The sequence below is a fragment of the Bison bison genome, unplaced genomic scaffold, assembly GCF_000754665.1.
Source record: "Bison bison bison isolate TAMUID 2011002044 unplaced genomic scaffold, Bison_UMD1.0 scf7180017864063, whole genome shotgun sequence".
NCBI lineage: Eukaryota > Metazoa > Chordata > Mammalia > Artiodactyla > Bovidae > Bison > Bison bison.
Window position 1 is genome coordinate 8,799,165 of NW_011494635.1, and position 15,969 is coordinate 8,815,133.

The following is a 15,969-nucleotide window of genomic DNA, read 5'->3' on the forward strand; positions in this document are numbered from 1 at the left end:
AGTATGACATTGGGAGCAACATAACTGCAATGAATCATCTTTCCCTGGCACCAGTGTGAATATCTGCTTATGACAAGTTCCCAGGACTAGAATAGATCTGTCAAACAATGAATACCTTACTGAAAAGTGCTTTGATACAAACCGCTAAATATTAAATACATACAGAAACGTTGGGTGAATTTACAATCACATTCAGAGACCAAGAATGTCCATGTGCTAATGTGATCAGCAAAGGCTTAATTTCCAAAATATACAAACAGCTCATATATCTCAACAACAACAAAAAACCCAACTGGAAAATGGGCAGAGAGCCTAAATAGACATTTCTCCAAAGAACATATACAGATGACCAACAGGCATATGAAAAGATACTCAACATCACTAGTTATTAGAGCAATGCAAATCAAAACTACAATGAGGTATTATCTTACACTGGTCAGAATGGCCATCATTAAGAAGTCCAGAAATAATATATCTGAAGATCAGACCAAAAAAGGTCTACAAATGCTGGAGAGGGTGTAGAGAGCTCTCCACACTGTTGGTGAGAATGTAAACTGGCACAGTCACTATGGAAAACAGTATAGAGGTTCCCCAAAAAACTAAAAATAGAGTTGCTATATGATCCTGCAATCCCACTCATGAGCACATGTCTGGAGAAATTTAAAAAGATACGTGCACCCCAATGTTCACTGCAGCACTATTTACAATAGCCAAGAAACGGAAACAACTTAAATGTCCATTAACAGGTGAATGGACAAAGAGGATGTGGTATAGAAACTAATCAACTAGACTTCAATGAAATTAAAATCGAGTGAAATTTGCTCAGTCATGTTCGACTCTTTGCGACCCCATGGACTGTAGCCTGCCAGGCTCCTCTGTCCATGGGGTTCTCCAGGCAATGATACTGGAGTGGTTTGCCATTTCCTCCTCCAGGGGATCTTCCTGACCCAGGGACTAAACCCAAGTCTCCTGCATTGCAGGCAGACTCTTTACCGAGTAAGCTACAAGGGAAGCCCAAAATTAAAATAACCTATACTAAAAAAAAAAATGATGTGACAGACACACACACACACACACACACACACACACAATGGACTACTACTCAGCCATAAAACAGAATGAAACAATGCCATTCACAGCAACGTGGATGGCTCTAGAGATTATCATACTAAGTAAAATAAGTCAGGAGAAAGACAATACCATTATCACTTACATCTGGAATCTAAAATATGACACAAATGAACTTATCTATAAAATAGCTTCACAGACACAGAGAATAGATTTGTAGTTGTCAAGGCGGTGTAAGGGAGGGATGGACTGGGATTTGGGGATTAGCAGATGCAAAATATTATATATAGAATGGATAAACAACAAGGTCATGGGACTTCCTTAGCAGTCTAATGGTTAAGACTCCATGCTTCTACTGCAGGGGACATGTGTTCAATCCCTGGCTGGGGAACTAAGATCCCATATGCTACATGACCTGGCCAGAAAAAACCAGAACCAAACGAGAAAACAAGGTCCTAATGTATAGCACAGGAAACTATATTCAATATCCTGTGATAAACCATAATGAAAAATGTGTGTGTGTGTATATATACACACACATATATATGGATAACGGAATCACTGCTATACATTAGAAATTAACACAAAACTGTAAATAAACTACACTTCTGTGAAATAAATTTTTTTAAATATCCATTTCCTATTCACTGTAGCAGGGGGGTTTATACTTTTAAAAGTGAAAGTGAAAACTGCTCAGTCATGTCTGAATCTTTGTGACCCCATGGATTATACAGTCCATGGAATTCTCCAGGCCAGAATACTGGAGTGGGTAGCCATTCCCTTCTCCAGGGGGTCTTCCCAACCCAGGGATCAAACCCAGGTCTCCTGCATTGCAGGCAGATTCCTTACCACCTCAAACAAGTGGAAGCCCAAGAATACTGGAGTGGGTAGCCTATCCCTTCTCCAGGGGATCTTCCCAACCCAGGAATCAAACTGGAGTCTCCTGCATTGCAGGTGGATTCTTTACCAACTGAGCTATCAGGGAAGCCCTTTATTCTTTTAAATCCCTACCAATTTCATCAATTTAAAAACACTATCATCATTTTAATATTCATTCTTTAACATGAAAATAGGTATTTCAGCATTGTTTGCAACAGGAAATATTTTAAATAACATGCTTGTGTATCAACTGGGAAATGGCTTGTGTGCGTGTGTGTGCTCAGTCATGTCTGACTCTTTGTGACCCTATGGACTATAGCCTGTCAGGTTCCTCTGTCCATGGGATTTCCCAGGCAGGAATACTGAAGTGGGTTGCCATTTCTTCCTCCAGGGGATCTTCCTGACCCAGGGATCAAACCTCCATCTTCAACATTGGCAGGTGGAGTCTTTACTGTTGCATCACCTGGGAGTAATTTAATATAGACTATTTGATACTACTTACATTGTGCAGCTGTAGAAAGAATGAAATAGATTTAAACAGATTGTCTTGGGAAGGTGACCCCAACAAATTATTGAGATGAAAAGTTATAAAATAATGATAAAGCTGTATATGTACACGTTTGTATTTCTGCAATAATGCAAAATATGGAAGGAGAAACACTATATTATTGTTAGTTATTCAAGAGAAGATTTTTTTGAGGGATGGGGTGTGTGGGAGGGACTATTATTTTACTTTAGATTTCTCTGTTTAATTATTATTAAACTCCAAATGCCAAGAATCTCAACGAATTTGAGGATATAGGTAAAATGAGACTTTTCTGGAATGTTTGGTGATGGTACATGGCAATTTATTAAACTATTCTACTTTTGAATAGGTTTTAAGTTATCCATAAGAAAAGTAAACAGAAAAATATTTTCAGGAAAAACACAGTTCCCACTCAGAATTTATGTACAGTGTTAGAAATGGCAGGTAGTAATTCACCACATTGACTCTTCCTTTAGAGACAGTCTCTAAAGGCCACATCTATTGGTTGACTTAGGAGCACAGTGACCCACCACCAATACTCCTACTGCTAATGGGTCCCCTTCCATGTGAATATGCATAATGATAACAAGTGAAGATAGCCCGTTTTAAACACTGATTGGTTATTTGTATTATTATGTTTTTGTTAAGTGGTTGTTCATACTACATCCTTCATTTATTACTCTACCAGGACTCTCTCTCCTTTAAATTAACTGGTGAAATTCTATGAATTGGGAACATTATCCTTTCTTATGGAGTTTGCTGTATTTTCTCAGATACACTTAAAATTTATTATCAATGGTTTTTGATATGAGCTTTAAATTAATCAGTGGTAAAACCAATCTTTCTCTTTTCCTATCTGCCTTATCTAGCCTATTTAATATAGGTTTCCTTATAGCCCTTTCATGATTTTATTTTCTACATTTGAGTCTTTAATTCAACTGAAATGTAATTTGATATAAATCAGAAATCTAACTTTTTCCCAAATAATTGTTTTTTACACAGTTCATTCTCCACTGATTTCAAGCATCATGTATGAGTATTAATTTTTTTTATTGGCCATGTTTCTATCCTTTATGTTCTACCCAATCATGTCTACCCTGTCCCAGATCACAGTATTAAGTCCTAGAATGTGCTTTAATTATCGTTAAGGGCAAGTCATCAAGCCCTTCTCCCTATTCCTGCATTGATCCATATTATTTTACTTTGTCTTATTTATTGGCTAGCACATTCAAAACTTTAAATGATTCTGATAATAAACATTCTTATCTTTATGATTACAATAGGCTGTCTAATTTAAGTTTTTCACCATTAATGTATGTTGTTGTTCAGTCACTAAGTCGTGTCCAACTCTCTGCAAACCCAGGGACTACAGCACACAAGGTTTCCCTGTCCTTCAGTATCTGGCAGAGTTTGCTCAAACTCATGTCCATTGAGTCGATGATGCCATCGAACCATCTCATCCTCTGTCAGCCCCTTCTCCTGCCCTCCATCTTTCCAGGCATGAGCCTTTTCCAATGAGTCAGTTCTTTGCATCAGGTGGCCAAAGTATTGGAGCTTCAGATTCAGCCCTTCTAATGAATATTCAGGGTTGACTTCCTTAAGGATTGATTGGTTTGATCTCCTTGCTGTTCAAGAGGCTCACAAAAGTCTTCTCCAGCACCCCAGTTCAAAAGCATCAATTCTTCGGCACTCAGCTTTCTTTATGGTCCAACTCTCACATTCATACATGACCACTAGAAAAACCATAGATTTGACTATACAGAACTCTATCAGCAAAGTGATGTCTCTGCTTTTTAATCTGCCATCTAAGTTTGTTATAGCTTTTCTTCCATGAAGCAAGCATCTTTTAATTTTATGGTGGCAGACATCGTCCACAGTAATACTGGAGTCCAAGAAAATAAAATCTGTCACTGCTTCCACTTTTTCCCCCATCTATTTGCCATGAAGTGATGGCATCAGATGCCATGATCTTAATTTTTTGAATGTTGAGTTTTAAGTCTGCTTTTTCACTCTTTCACTCTCATCAAGAGGCTCTTTAGTTTCTCTTCACTTTCTGCCAGTAGAGTGGTATCATCTGCATATCTGAGGTTGCTGATATTTCTCCCACAATCTTGATTACAGCTTGTGAGCCATCCAGCCCAGCATTTTGAATGATATACTCTGCATATAAGTTAAATAAGCAAAGTGACAATTTACAGCCTTGACGTATTTCTTTCCCAATTTTGAACCAATCCATTGTTCCATGTACGGTTTTAAATGTTGCTTCTTGACCTGCATACAGGTTTCTCAGGACGCAAGTAAGGTGTATGGGGCATTTAAAAATCATATTTATCACTGCTAACAGTCTGCAGTTGGAACATAGGTTGATCAATTTTTAAAAATCATCACCATGTTTTTTAAATAAAAAAACATAGTGGATTTTAATAAAATTAAATTTTCTAATATTTAATCATCCTTGAGTTCCTGAAATGACAAATACATTGCCCTTTTACTGTATTATCTGTAGCAGCATTTTCCAAAACCATGTTCCAAGGAACATTCTTTTCAGATATGTTTATAGATGCAGCACTTAAAAAATTAAGTATGTACAGAGCTGTATAGTAAGGCCCTTTTCTGAAAGTTTTCTACACACTTGCATCTTAGAGACTGTATCGAGCCTTTTAAGACACTGAGTTTTAGATGCTACTACCTGAACATACTTCCTTAGGGTTTTATACAACCCTAGGAAGGAAAAAGTTGATCCAGGATCTCCCTTCTGCATTAGCTCTGTCACAATCTGCCATTAAGATAAAACTGTGAAGTTTCCCTTCTTTTTCAAAGCTCCAGTACAGATTAAACGGTACAGGAATTCTCTCTTCCTTGGAGATGTAATATACTCAATGCTTAACCAGTAAAGCACATCCTTTAGGAATGAAAGTCCTTCCACAACATCCTCGACTTTTCTTCCCAGAGTCAAGGGTGTGGTCACACCTCCCGCTCCTCCCCTAACTTATTCACAATGCTCTTACTGAAGATCCCTGCTCTGGAACAGATAGTGGGCCAAGTACTGGCAGTGTCATGGTGATTACTATAGAGCTGAGGTCCTGTCCTCACAGAGCTGACATCCAAGCACAAAAGAAGAGCTCTGGAAAATAAAAAACAAGGCAGCAGAAATAAAAAAAACTCAAGAGAAGGAGTCACAGATAAAGCTGAGGAAAATTCCTAGGAACAGAGGGAAAAAACAAAGAGATGAAAGAAGAGGAAAGTAAGAGGACAACTTTGGGAGGACCAACATCCTAGAAGTTCCAGAAAAAGAGAGACAAGCAGGGATGGAAGCAGGGGGGTATCTGTGAAATAATTCAAGATCATCTCCCATGAACACCCAAGATTACAAAGTAAAACAGCCCGGAGTGCCAAGCCTGAGATGTAAACAGACCACCAAAGAGTAGCAGGCAAGGTTTCAGACATCGTGATGACAGGAAGACCTAAAAGATTCTAGAATCCAGCAAGAATTGGGGACAGAAGAGAAAGTCTTGAAGAGATAATGATCAAGCATTTTATAGGACTGACAATGCACAGGAAGGGAGAAAAAAATAAATCGGAGACCAGTTTGGAAGTGATGGCTGAGTGTTGTGGCAATGATGACCAAGGACAGAATCAGGATTGTTTTCTGGAGCTAGGAGAGAATGATGGGTCGTGCATGGTGAATGAAGATGTGAAGAACAAAGGATCACTGCAGGGCTTCTGGCTTAAGCACCTGTGCTACCACTGCACCTGTGGCTGTGCTACTGCGAGGATGGCCTCAGAAGGAAATGGTTTATGGGCAAGGAGGGAGTCAAAAGTTGGAGTTTTCTTAAAGTTTGAGGTGTCTTATGTAACAGCAAATGGACAAGGCAAGTCAGGGCTTCGATCTGAAAGTCTGAGTTTAGAGGTCCACGTTACAGGTTCATGTGGAGCCCACCAGCATAATGCATGTCTGCTGATGTCATGAACTCGATGAAATACCCCAGAGGAAGAGAATGGAGACAGAAGGAGGCCCAGGACCAAGTTCTGAGGAGCCCCAACATCCAGAGGTCTGGGGGAGAAGGGGGCAGTTTTGATTATTTACCAAAAAAAACAGCTGGAAAACCACCTGTTCTATTTTTTATATATATATATATATATATTTATTTATTTATTTAAACTTAGATCTAACTCATCCTCCCTAGAGCTAAGTTTTATCACTGCTTTGTGTGTGCATTCCCTTCTCACCTTAATTAGCCCTGCCCGAAGTCTATCTGTATGTTTGCCATTTTCCAAAAAACCAGCTTTGGCACGCATCACTTCTATTTGTTTCTTATTTTTTATTTTGTTGTTCAGTTGCTCAGTTGTGTCCGACTCTTTGCAACTTCATGGATTGCAGCATGCCAGGCCTCCCTGTCCCTCATCATCTCCCAGAGCTTGCTCAAACTCACGTCCACTGAGTCGATGATGCCATCCAACCATCTCATCCTCTGTCATCCCCTTCTCCTCCTGCCTTCAATCTTTCCCAGCATCAGGGCCTTTTCCAATGAGTCAGCTCTTCTTATCAGGTGACCAAAGTATTGGTCCTTCAGCTTCAGCATCACCCTTCCAAATAATATTCAGGGTTGATTTCCTTTAGGATCTCCTATAGTCCCAGGGACTCTCAAGAGTCTTCTCCAGCACCATAGTTCAAAAGCATCAATTCTTCAGCACTCAGCCTTTTTTTATGTCCAGCTCCCACATCCATACACGACTACTGGAAAAACCATAGTTTTGACTATACAGACCTTTGTAGGCAAAGTAACATCTCTGCTTTTTAAAAAGCAGGGTGATTTTAAATAAGCCTTGATGTACTGCTTTCCCAATTTTGAACCAGTCCGTTTTTCCATGTCTAGTTCTATCTAACTGTTGCTTCTTGATCTGCATACAGGTTTCGCAGGAGGCAGGTAGCAGGTAAGGAGGTCTGGTATTTCCGTCTCTTTAAGAATTTTCCACAGTTTGTTGTGATCTACACAGTCAAAGACTTTAATATAGTCAATGAAGCAGATATTTTCCGGAATTCTCTAGCTTTTCCTATGATCCAATGGATGTTGGCAATTTGATCTCTGGTTCCTCTGCCTTTTCTAAATCCAGCTTGTACATCTGGAAGCTCTCAGTTCATATACCATTAAAGACTAGGTTGAAGGATCTTAAGCATTACTTTGCTAGCATATTTTTTGTATCTCTACCAATGTTTTCCCCTGCTTTAACTGCGCTCATTTTTCATCCTGTTTTTCTCATTTCTGAAGATAAGCTCTTCATTTTTATTTGACTCTTCTTGAGAACTGAGCGTTCAATAAGTGTGACTAGTCCTGTTATCATCATTTTCTAAATTGTCGGCAATTGTAAAGTTTGGAGCTCTTTTCTGAGTTATTTATAATGGTATTCTCTTGCTTCTAAGTGGTTTGGGGGTTTTATTCATTCTTTTGTTATTGGTTCCTAAAGTTTACAGCAGGACAGTAAACACAATTTCTCCTTTTTGGAACTTACTGCATTTCACTGAGTGAACATTCTCACGTGCCTTCAACACACCCATCCTGATATGGAAATATTGACAACCTTTGGTGAAATGAGAAAACTAAGAACAACGCTGGATGTTTTCTCATACTTTAATTTATAATGATATATGGATTACAATTATGTAAGGATTCACTTTATTTGTAAACCACATTCTAACACAGAGAGGCAGAATTAAGTGTCACGGGTTAAGTTCGAATCAGACTATTTGGGTTTTGAAAAGCATCCTGGCTAACTGTGTGACCCTGAAAAACTAACACTGCATCTTTGTCCCTGGATTTCTTTACTTGTTAAACAGGGATAACACTGGTACCTACCTTAATTTATAATATATACAACCAGTGTTATGTAAAGCATGATATGTAGGCTCAATACATAGTGTTTTTCATTGAATAATTACAGAAATTTTCACAAAACAAAAACAATTAGAAATCCTCTTGTGTTACTTAATTTTTAAAGAAATCTGACTGATTGCAAAAATTCTGGAGTCTTAGAATCATTTCTTATGAGGTGGTCAACTCTTACGTATGCTCTATAGAAATATGCTCTACAGAAATATGCTCTACAGAGATATGCAGAGACTGTGGGTTCTATCTGTGGTACACAGAAAGCAGTGGCTCTAATAATCAACCTTATAAAGTTCTGAATGTCTTTACTGACATTACTGAAAAAAGGGATAAGTGACATATTTAATTCACTTCAAGTACTGTGCGAAAGGACTGGCACCGACCAGCAGGACTCTGGCAGAAATGACAGCTTTGTGACAGGTGTGCAGAGCTGTCTGACCTGAGAGCCACATGACCCTTGATGCCAACACTGCAGGCCACAGCTCTGTCTCCTGCCAGTCTGGAAATATTTTTGAGTCTCATTTAAAGGATTCAGCTTCTTAGTATTTCAATTTCCACGTATGAGACTTGGCATGACCCCAGAAGTCAAGAGTTAATGGCGCCCCCATCTTACTCCTTTCTCTAAGTTTAAAACCTTACAACCCTCCCAATCTTTAGAATACCTTGACTGCATGGCACTTTAATAATTCCCTGGCATGAAACAAATAAAGTTTAAACTATCAGATTAATCTTACATATCTCCTAAAGTCTGTATAAATGTTCAAAACATTCAAAGAAGCTGTCCCTCGGTGTTGGGAAGAAAGGAGATTTTTTTACTGTCCACTCCTGAGTGGCCTTGGAACACTTACAGCATGGCGATGCCCCAGTGCTTCCCTGCTCTCTCTCCTGCTGCCTGGAAACCAGAGAGGCCAATGAGGGCCACCGTGGGTGTGATGGTCAGGGGCCCGATGTATTTCAGCAGAGCCCCAGGCAGGCCCAGGAGGCCGATGACCACTTCTATCAATGAGGACATGATGATGGCTCCCTGGATCTGGAGCAAGAGAGGACACAGACATAAGAGCAAGCTGCTTATAAATCACACACTCTTAAATGTCACCTGCAACCACAACTGATAATTCTGTAAGGCATCAAGCTATTATAAAATAGGCATGACATAGCTGAGAAATTCCTGGGAAACCCTAAAGATACCAGTGGGTGTGATTGGGACCTAGCAAACCTAAGTATCACCAGACTGATGTAAGAGTATTACCGAAATGGGCACTGGACACAAAATCAGCTTTCCTATTGCACTGATTGAGACAGACATAATTTATCATTCTCATTTAAGACACAACATTCAAAACAAGCCTCAAAGGTACAATGCAGTACAAAGATTCTTGACTTTAAGAAGTAGCTCCTGCAGGACATTTAAAAGGTAGTGTTACTGACAAAAATTCTAAAGGAATATTTCTATTGTACAGAATGGTCATATCTGTTAATTCTAAACTAATGGTGAATGGTTTTACAGGTTTTGGAAGATCTGGATAAAATGTCAGTCATTCTTTGTATCTAAGGACTCCCATACCCTCCCTATTCTATCCAAGTGCACCGAAGCAGACAAATGGCTTTAATTCCTTCAACCAACACAGACAAACACTGAGGCAAGAATAAATCGTTTTGCAACCTATCAACTCTGTGGCTCCCTCCAAAGGGAGCCATGTCCCTCGGCTGGTTATGCTGGAGGGTGTAAGCAGACAGGTCTGTGGCAGCACAGGAGAGGAGGAAGAGAAAGAAGGACAGAAAAGAGGGCAAGAAACAATACTGTCTGGTGGCACAAAGCACTTCTACAAGCTTTATTTTATAGCGATGTCATCTAAATTGAATTTCACAACACAAATGAACATATCAGTAGCTGGAAAAAAAAAAGAGCTCAGTGTAAGCAACTTCAGTATACTGGGCATGACCAACACTGAAGATGAGAACAAACACAAAGAAGCCGTAGTAGACAATGCTCATCATTTACCTCGCGTATTCGGGGATACCAGATGTGTTCTGTGTGTAACAGCGCTGTCGTTCCGTTGGCAACCGAAACATCTTGAAAACAAAAACAAAGACAAAATTTTTCTTGGAGTGACACTGATGTTTGATGGACATATTCATTTTACTCTTTTTAAGAAGAATTTTCTCCCTGTTCTAAGTATATCTGTATAAATACCCAACCCTAAAATTCAAGTTACAACAGTACAGCATATCATACTGAAAGGTGGATTCCCTATCGCTAATATAACCAAATTTATTCACCAACAAGAGCTCCCAGCTTCTCAGAAGCTGACTGAACTGCTGATACACACTGCTAGTCCCAGTCTCATACGAAGACCAACCTTTGCAAGCAGCTTATTGAAATGACCAATAGCAAGGTTGCCTGACTAAGGTTTTAAAAACCTAGATAAAACTGAGGCCCTTTTTCTGTTCCTAAATCAAATCAGTGGTCACAAAGTAACTCCTAGGAGCAAGGAAGGAAATAAAGACTAGAAAATTCTGCTCCTAGAGCCTAAAAATTTAACAGTATTTTGAGAGTACAACAGGTCTGTCTGCTTTCCTCAAATCCCCTATCTGACCTCTTCCTGGCCTTACCGGGTTATTTAAGGATCTTTGCAATCACTATGAGGAGGATAGGAGGTGGAATGAAAGTCATTTGCAGAAAACCAAAGCAGCCAGATCCTTAAAAAGCAAAGATGTTTCAGAGAAAGGATGCTGATGCAGCAAAGAGAGTGACTACTGGTGGTTCATAAAATCCACTGAAAGAAAGAGGCAGAAAAACAGCACAAATATTTTTCTATTCTGTTTCCATATTTATCAATTTCATTAGCACAGAGAAATGAGGTCCTTTACTGGTCCTTACTTGCTCTGGGGGTAGGGATGAATGAGTGGATACAGAGAGAGACAGAAACACGATCCACAGATTGGAGTATTCTAAGCTATTTTGTTGGTTGTGTGTTCTGTGCCTGATTCCAGAAAGGATTTACCACTGCTGGGGGCAGCACATCCAGGCCTCCCTTCTATCATCTGCATTAAAGGACCCCAATGACATATGTGGAAATAACTGCAATTACCTGTGGTGTTACATTTCCATTTATCTAAAGACAGGATGGCTCGAGCAGGGGCCAGAAATGCAAAAGCACTGGCCTGAAACAGGGGTAACCTAAAAGAAACGAGACCAAAACCATGATCACGGCATCAGGAACTACCGAGGTAGTTCACTATTTGACAGCTTAACAGTCTTTTCCATAGACAAACAGCACATGAGTAAATGCAGGCACACCTGGAAAAAAAGCCCCAGTCTGCAAAGATATCCTCGGCCATGCAGCCAGGGACGCTGGCTTCTCCATTCTCCCCTCCTAATGCTCTCTCCCCAGAGAGCCCCAGGGTAGGTTCTGGGGGAGCTCTGTAGTCAGTGCCAGCACCCCAACACCAGCCCCTGACATTGCCACCTTTCCCCTTGGTGGGGGGAATGCAGGCATTGGGGTGTCTCTGTCCTGCTGAGCTTGTGAGCTCCTTATTAAACATCAATGTACCTCTTCTATTTTACCATCCTCCTCCCTTTCAAATTCTTATTGGTTATCATGGGAGAAAAACCTATCTCCCCCTGTCATTCCATTTTGTAAGTCAAAAACTGCCATGAATCACTGGGGATAAGCATTAAGATTACGTTAGTTATCTATTGAGAAAAAGGAAAACTGCAAGTTACAAATCAACAGTAGATAAAACATTCTGCTTAATCATAAAAAATACTCAAAAAAGCGCTTGTACCCTTATTTCTAAAGGACCCAGAAAACTTGCAGATTCTGTTAAATTTCCTGCCTACACTGTCAAACTAAATGCAGAGATCCTCAGATACCATCATTCAATTACATTCTAGATAATTCATATTGATTTTATGAGCACGGGTGCTACTCAAATTCAAAAGATTTTATTATTTATTATTAGAGTATAATAGAGTGTTTTCCACTGGAGTTGTATTAAGGTGGCTCTAATGGGCTAACAAAGGAACTCAATCACTATCTTTAACATTATTTTGAGGGTAAAATATGAAACTAGCCCTTTGGTTTGCAGGGTTTGGAACTTTCAGATATCCAGATCATTCTTAAAATACTCCTAAGCAGCCTTGAATCAGTGTCCTGGCCAGTAGGATAGGAACCCAGCCAGGCTCTCCTCTGAGCTGACAGTACGTCCTGCCCTGAGCGACACAGTAACTGGATTGAGAAACAGTGGCTCTGGCTGAAGGACATAGGCCACTTTACAAATACAGAGCTGATGCACGCTATTCTGAGGTAGATGAGGCTCTTCCCCCATACAGTCATCTAAACTTCAGATCCCTGGGCTCTCCAAGCAGACAGGACTGTCTGTTCTTTTATTCTGTACTGATGACTGGAAAGGAAACAAATTAAACTGTGCTTTTCTTTACACAAGGAGTTGGAAAACCACCTGGTTTTATGAGTAAAGTTTCACTGGGACACAGCCACCACCCTCACTCATTCATGAGCTGTCTGCGCCTACTTTTATGCTTCAATGGTAGAGCTGAATAGTTACAACAGGGAACACACAGCCTAAAATATTCACTGGTTAACACACTACAGAAAAAATAAAATTGCTAACCTTGACTACAGGGAAAGTATATCTTAAATATGTGAAGATAACCCAAAAATGTAGAATTTTTTTTTTAGTAGACATTTTAAAAGTTAATAAATAGTGTTAACTAGATGTCATTAATGGAGAAGGCAATGGCACCTCACTCCAGTACTCTTGCCTGGAAAATCCCATGGATAGAGGAGCCTGGTGGGCTGCAGCCCATGGGGTCGCTAAGAGTCAGACACAACTGAGTGATTCACTTTCACTTTTCACTTTCATGCATTGGAAAAGGAAATGGCAACCCACTCCGGTGTTCTTGCCTGGAGAATCCCAAGGACGGGGGAGCCTGGTGGGCTGCCGTCTATGGGGTCGCACAGAGTTGGACACGACTGAAGTGACTTAGCAGCAGTAGCAGATGTCATTAAGAAAATAGGAGCACATTTTGTAGCACCAGGAGAGAAAAAGAACCTTAACAAGCCCCACACAAGTTCTTACTTTGTTCAAAACTCTGCTGGAGGTGCCTCATTTCCTCTTGGGCATCCAGGTGACCTGAATCCATTTCCCAGTCTAGTCTCTCACCCATCATGTCACACACCTGCACTCCAGGCAAGCAGTCTATGTTCTTGCCTCTGAGCCTTTGCTTATCTCTTCAGTTATCAATTCATTTCTAAAGCTCCATTTCTATTCAACATTTAAAGGACACAGAAAATACCATCTCCTCCAGGAACTATTCTTGGCTCTCCTAAGGATCTATAATGCATTCCCCGACTGAGGACATTCTGGCCATGATTTCTACAAGTTACTCCCCAAGTTGCCAGGGAACTGCTTCATGATTCCCTGGGGTGGCGTGGGGGGGGGGGGGGGGGGGGGCGCTGGTTAAAAATGAACATTTCTTCATCTCACTCAGTCCAAGTTAATCAGAGTCTCAGGTGGAGTCTCTGAATGTGCATTTTGAATAATTACTTCTGGGTGAGGCTGACACACTAGGCATCGACCCCTATGCCAGATGAAGTGATTTATCATTTTGGTCTCTTGATGAACATTTCCTGCGTGTCTGCTTGACACGGGCACACTTATGAACAGATGAGACAATGGGAAAAACCACCCCTGGGCCCTTGAGGGGTTTCTGTTGTGTGAAACAGATTATCTATCATGGCTATACATGAAGGGTAGTGAGGGAGACGGTACAAGATGCCATGGGAGTCTGTTATCACTTAAAGGACAATAAGTACTTTGGCCCATAAGCAAGAAGTTAGTAATCCAGGCAGAGGAGAGCAGATGCAAATGAGAGCCACAAAACAGACCCAGAAATCCTCAAAGAATTGCAGATACTTTACTGTGGGTGGGAATTGGTGTGGTGAAGGTCAGAGGGGACAAAAGAGCAAATGCCTTGCAATTTTCTTGTAAACAAGAGAAAAACTAGTGAAGAACCTTGCTCTGAAAGGATCACTTCTGGCGGGAAAATGCAAAAGTTGACCTTAACTCCAAAACTATTCTCAAGGCATTCCAAGAGGCTGTGACAGAGCTCTGGTTAGTGGTCCTCGTTTCACTGACTCCACCCATCCTGTGGTGGCAGTTCAGATGACCAGCCTGCCCATGTCAGGTTTCGGCCTCTACAGCTCCCTTCACAGCACTGAAGCATCTGTATTGAAGAGCTCCCTGCTGCTAACCTGCTCATCTCCCCAAGGGGTGGTATCGCCCTGACAGTAGGAACTGAGCCTGTTTACCCATCACTGGACCCCCAGCACTAACTTTCGCTTAGTAATTAATGAAGGTGCTATTGACAAATATCTTTCGAGAGGAATTTTATTAGACTAGAAATAAGAGGTTATGTCTTTCTGCCATGTTGATTTTAACTGCAAATTTGGGGGAGAACTTTTTTAAGATTAAAGGCACTGGGTAGAGACTGTGGAGAAGGCAGTGGCAACCCACTCCAGTACTCTTGCCTGGAAAATCCCATGGACAGAGGAGCCTGGTAGGCTGCAGTCCATGGCGTCGCTTCGAGTCAGACACGACTGAGCAACTTCACTTTCACGCATTGGAGAAGGAAATGGCAACCCACTCCAGTGTTCTTGCCTGGAGAATCCCAGGGATGGGAAGCCTGGTGGGCTGCCGTCTATGGGGTCGCACAGAGTTGGACACGACTGAAGCGACTTAGCAGCAGCAGCAGCAGAGAGAGTAAAGAGTTCAATGTGCATGGATTTTCAAGATAAAATCAGGTAACTCCCCCATGCCCCAGAGGCTGGCCGTCCTCTATGGTGCCATCAAAGAAAAGGTATCAAAAAGTTTAAAAGGAAACAGTCCCACTAGCAGCACCAAGAAGGGATGAAATGCATCTGCCCAGAACTAAACCATTTAATGAAAATGAATAAAGCAAACACATAATTCAACAGCACAGAGAATACACTCTGTGCCTGGCTTCCTCCATCTACCAAGAAAGTAATCAAGTTGGTAACAAAAACTTTCATCACCAAGTAAACATTTACTTGAATCTAAGCTGCAGCACAATTGCAAGTTTGGCCTTAAGAAAAGCAAAATACAATGTGTCAAAGAATATTCTTTTCTTAATTGGAAATATTTCCGTACTGTTTACTACACCTACATGTATGTATGTATCTGCTGGACTGCTGAAAAGGAGCTTGTGGGCATGGAGTCCTCTACCCAAACACTTTAGCAGGCATCTCTTAAGAATAAATAAATCCTTCCACATCATTGCCCCCTGCCCCATAATCACACCCAAGAAAGGTGACATGAATTTTAATAACAAGGCCTAATAGTTAGGCCATACTTAAATTCCCCAAATTCTTTTAAGATTTTTTTTTTTAATGTGGACCATTTTTTAAGTCTTTACTGAATTTGTTACAATATTGCTTCTGTTTTACATTTTTCGCATTTTTTTGGCCAAAGGCATGTGGGACCTTAGCTCCCCAGTCAGGGATCAAACTTGCACCCCTTGCATTAGAAGGTGAAATCTGTCACTAGACAGAAGTCCCTAATTGTTTA

The 15,969-nt window shown here is 40.6% G+C and overlaps 1 protein-coding gene across 2 annotated transcripts in view; it reads right to left on the bottom strand.

Annotated features, from left to right (window-relative positions):
* SLC23A2 (solute carrier family 23 (ascorbic acid transporter), member 2) overlaps window positions 1–15,969 on the bottom strand; it is a 142,046-nt gene that overhangs the window by 24,816 nt on the left and 101,261 nt on the right. For both annotated transcript variants that reach the window (XM_010836433.1, XM_010836432.1), the window contains exons 6-8: window positions 11,451–11,539; window positions 10,361–10,431; window positions 9,207–9,388 (exon numbers count right to left, since the gene is read on the bottom strand). In XM_010836433.1, the coding sequence (XP_010834735.1) occupies window positions 9,207–9,388; window positions 10,361–10,431; window positions 11,451–11,539 (342 nt within the window). The remainder of the gene's footprint in view (window positions 1–9,206; window positions 9,389–10,360; window positions 10,432–11,450; window positions 11,540–15,969) is intronic.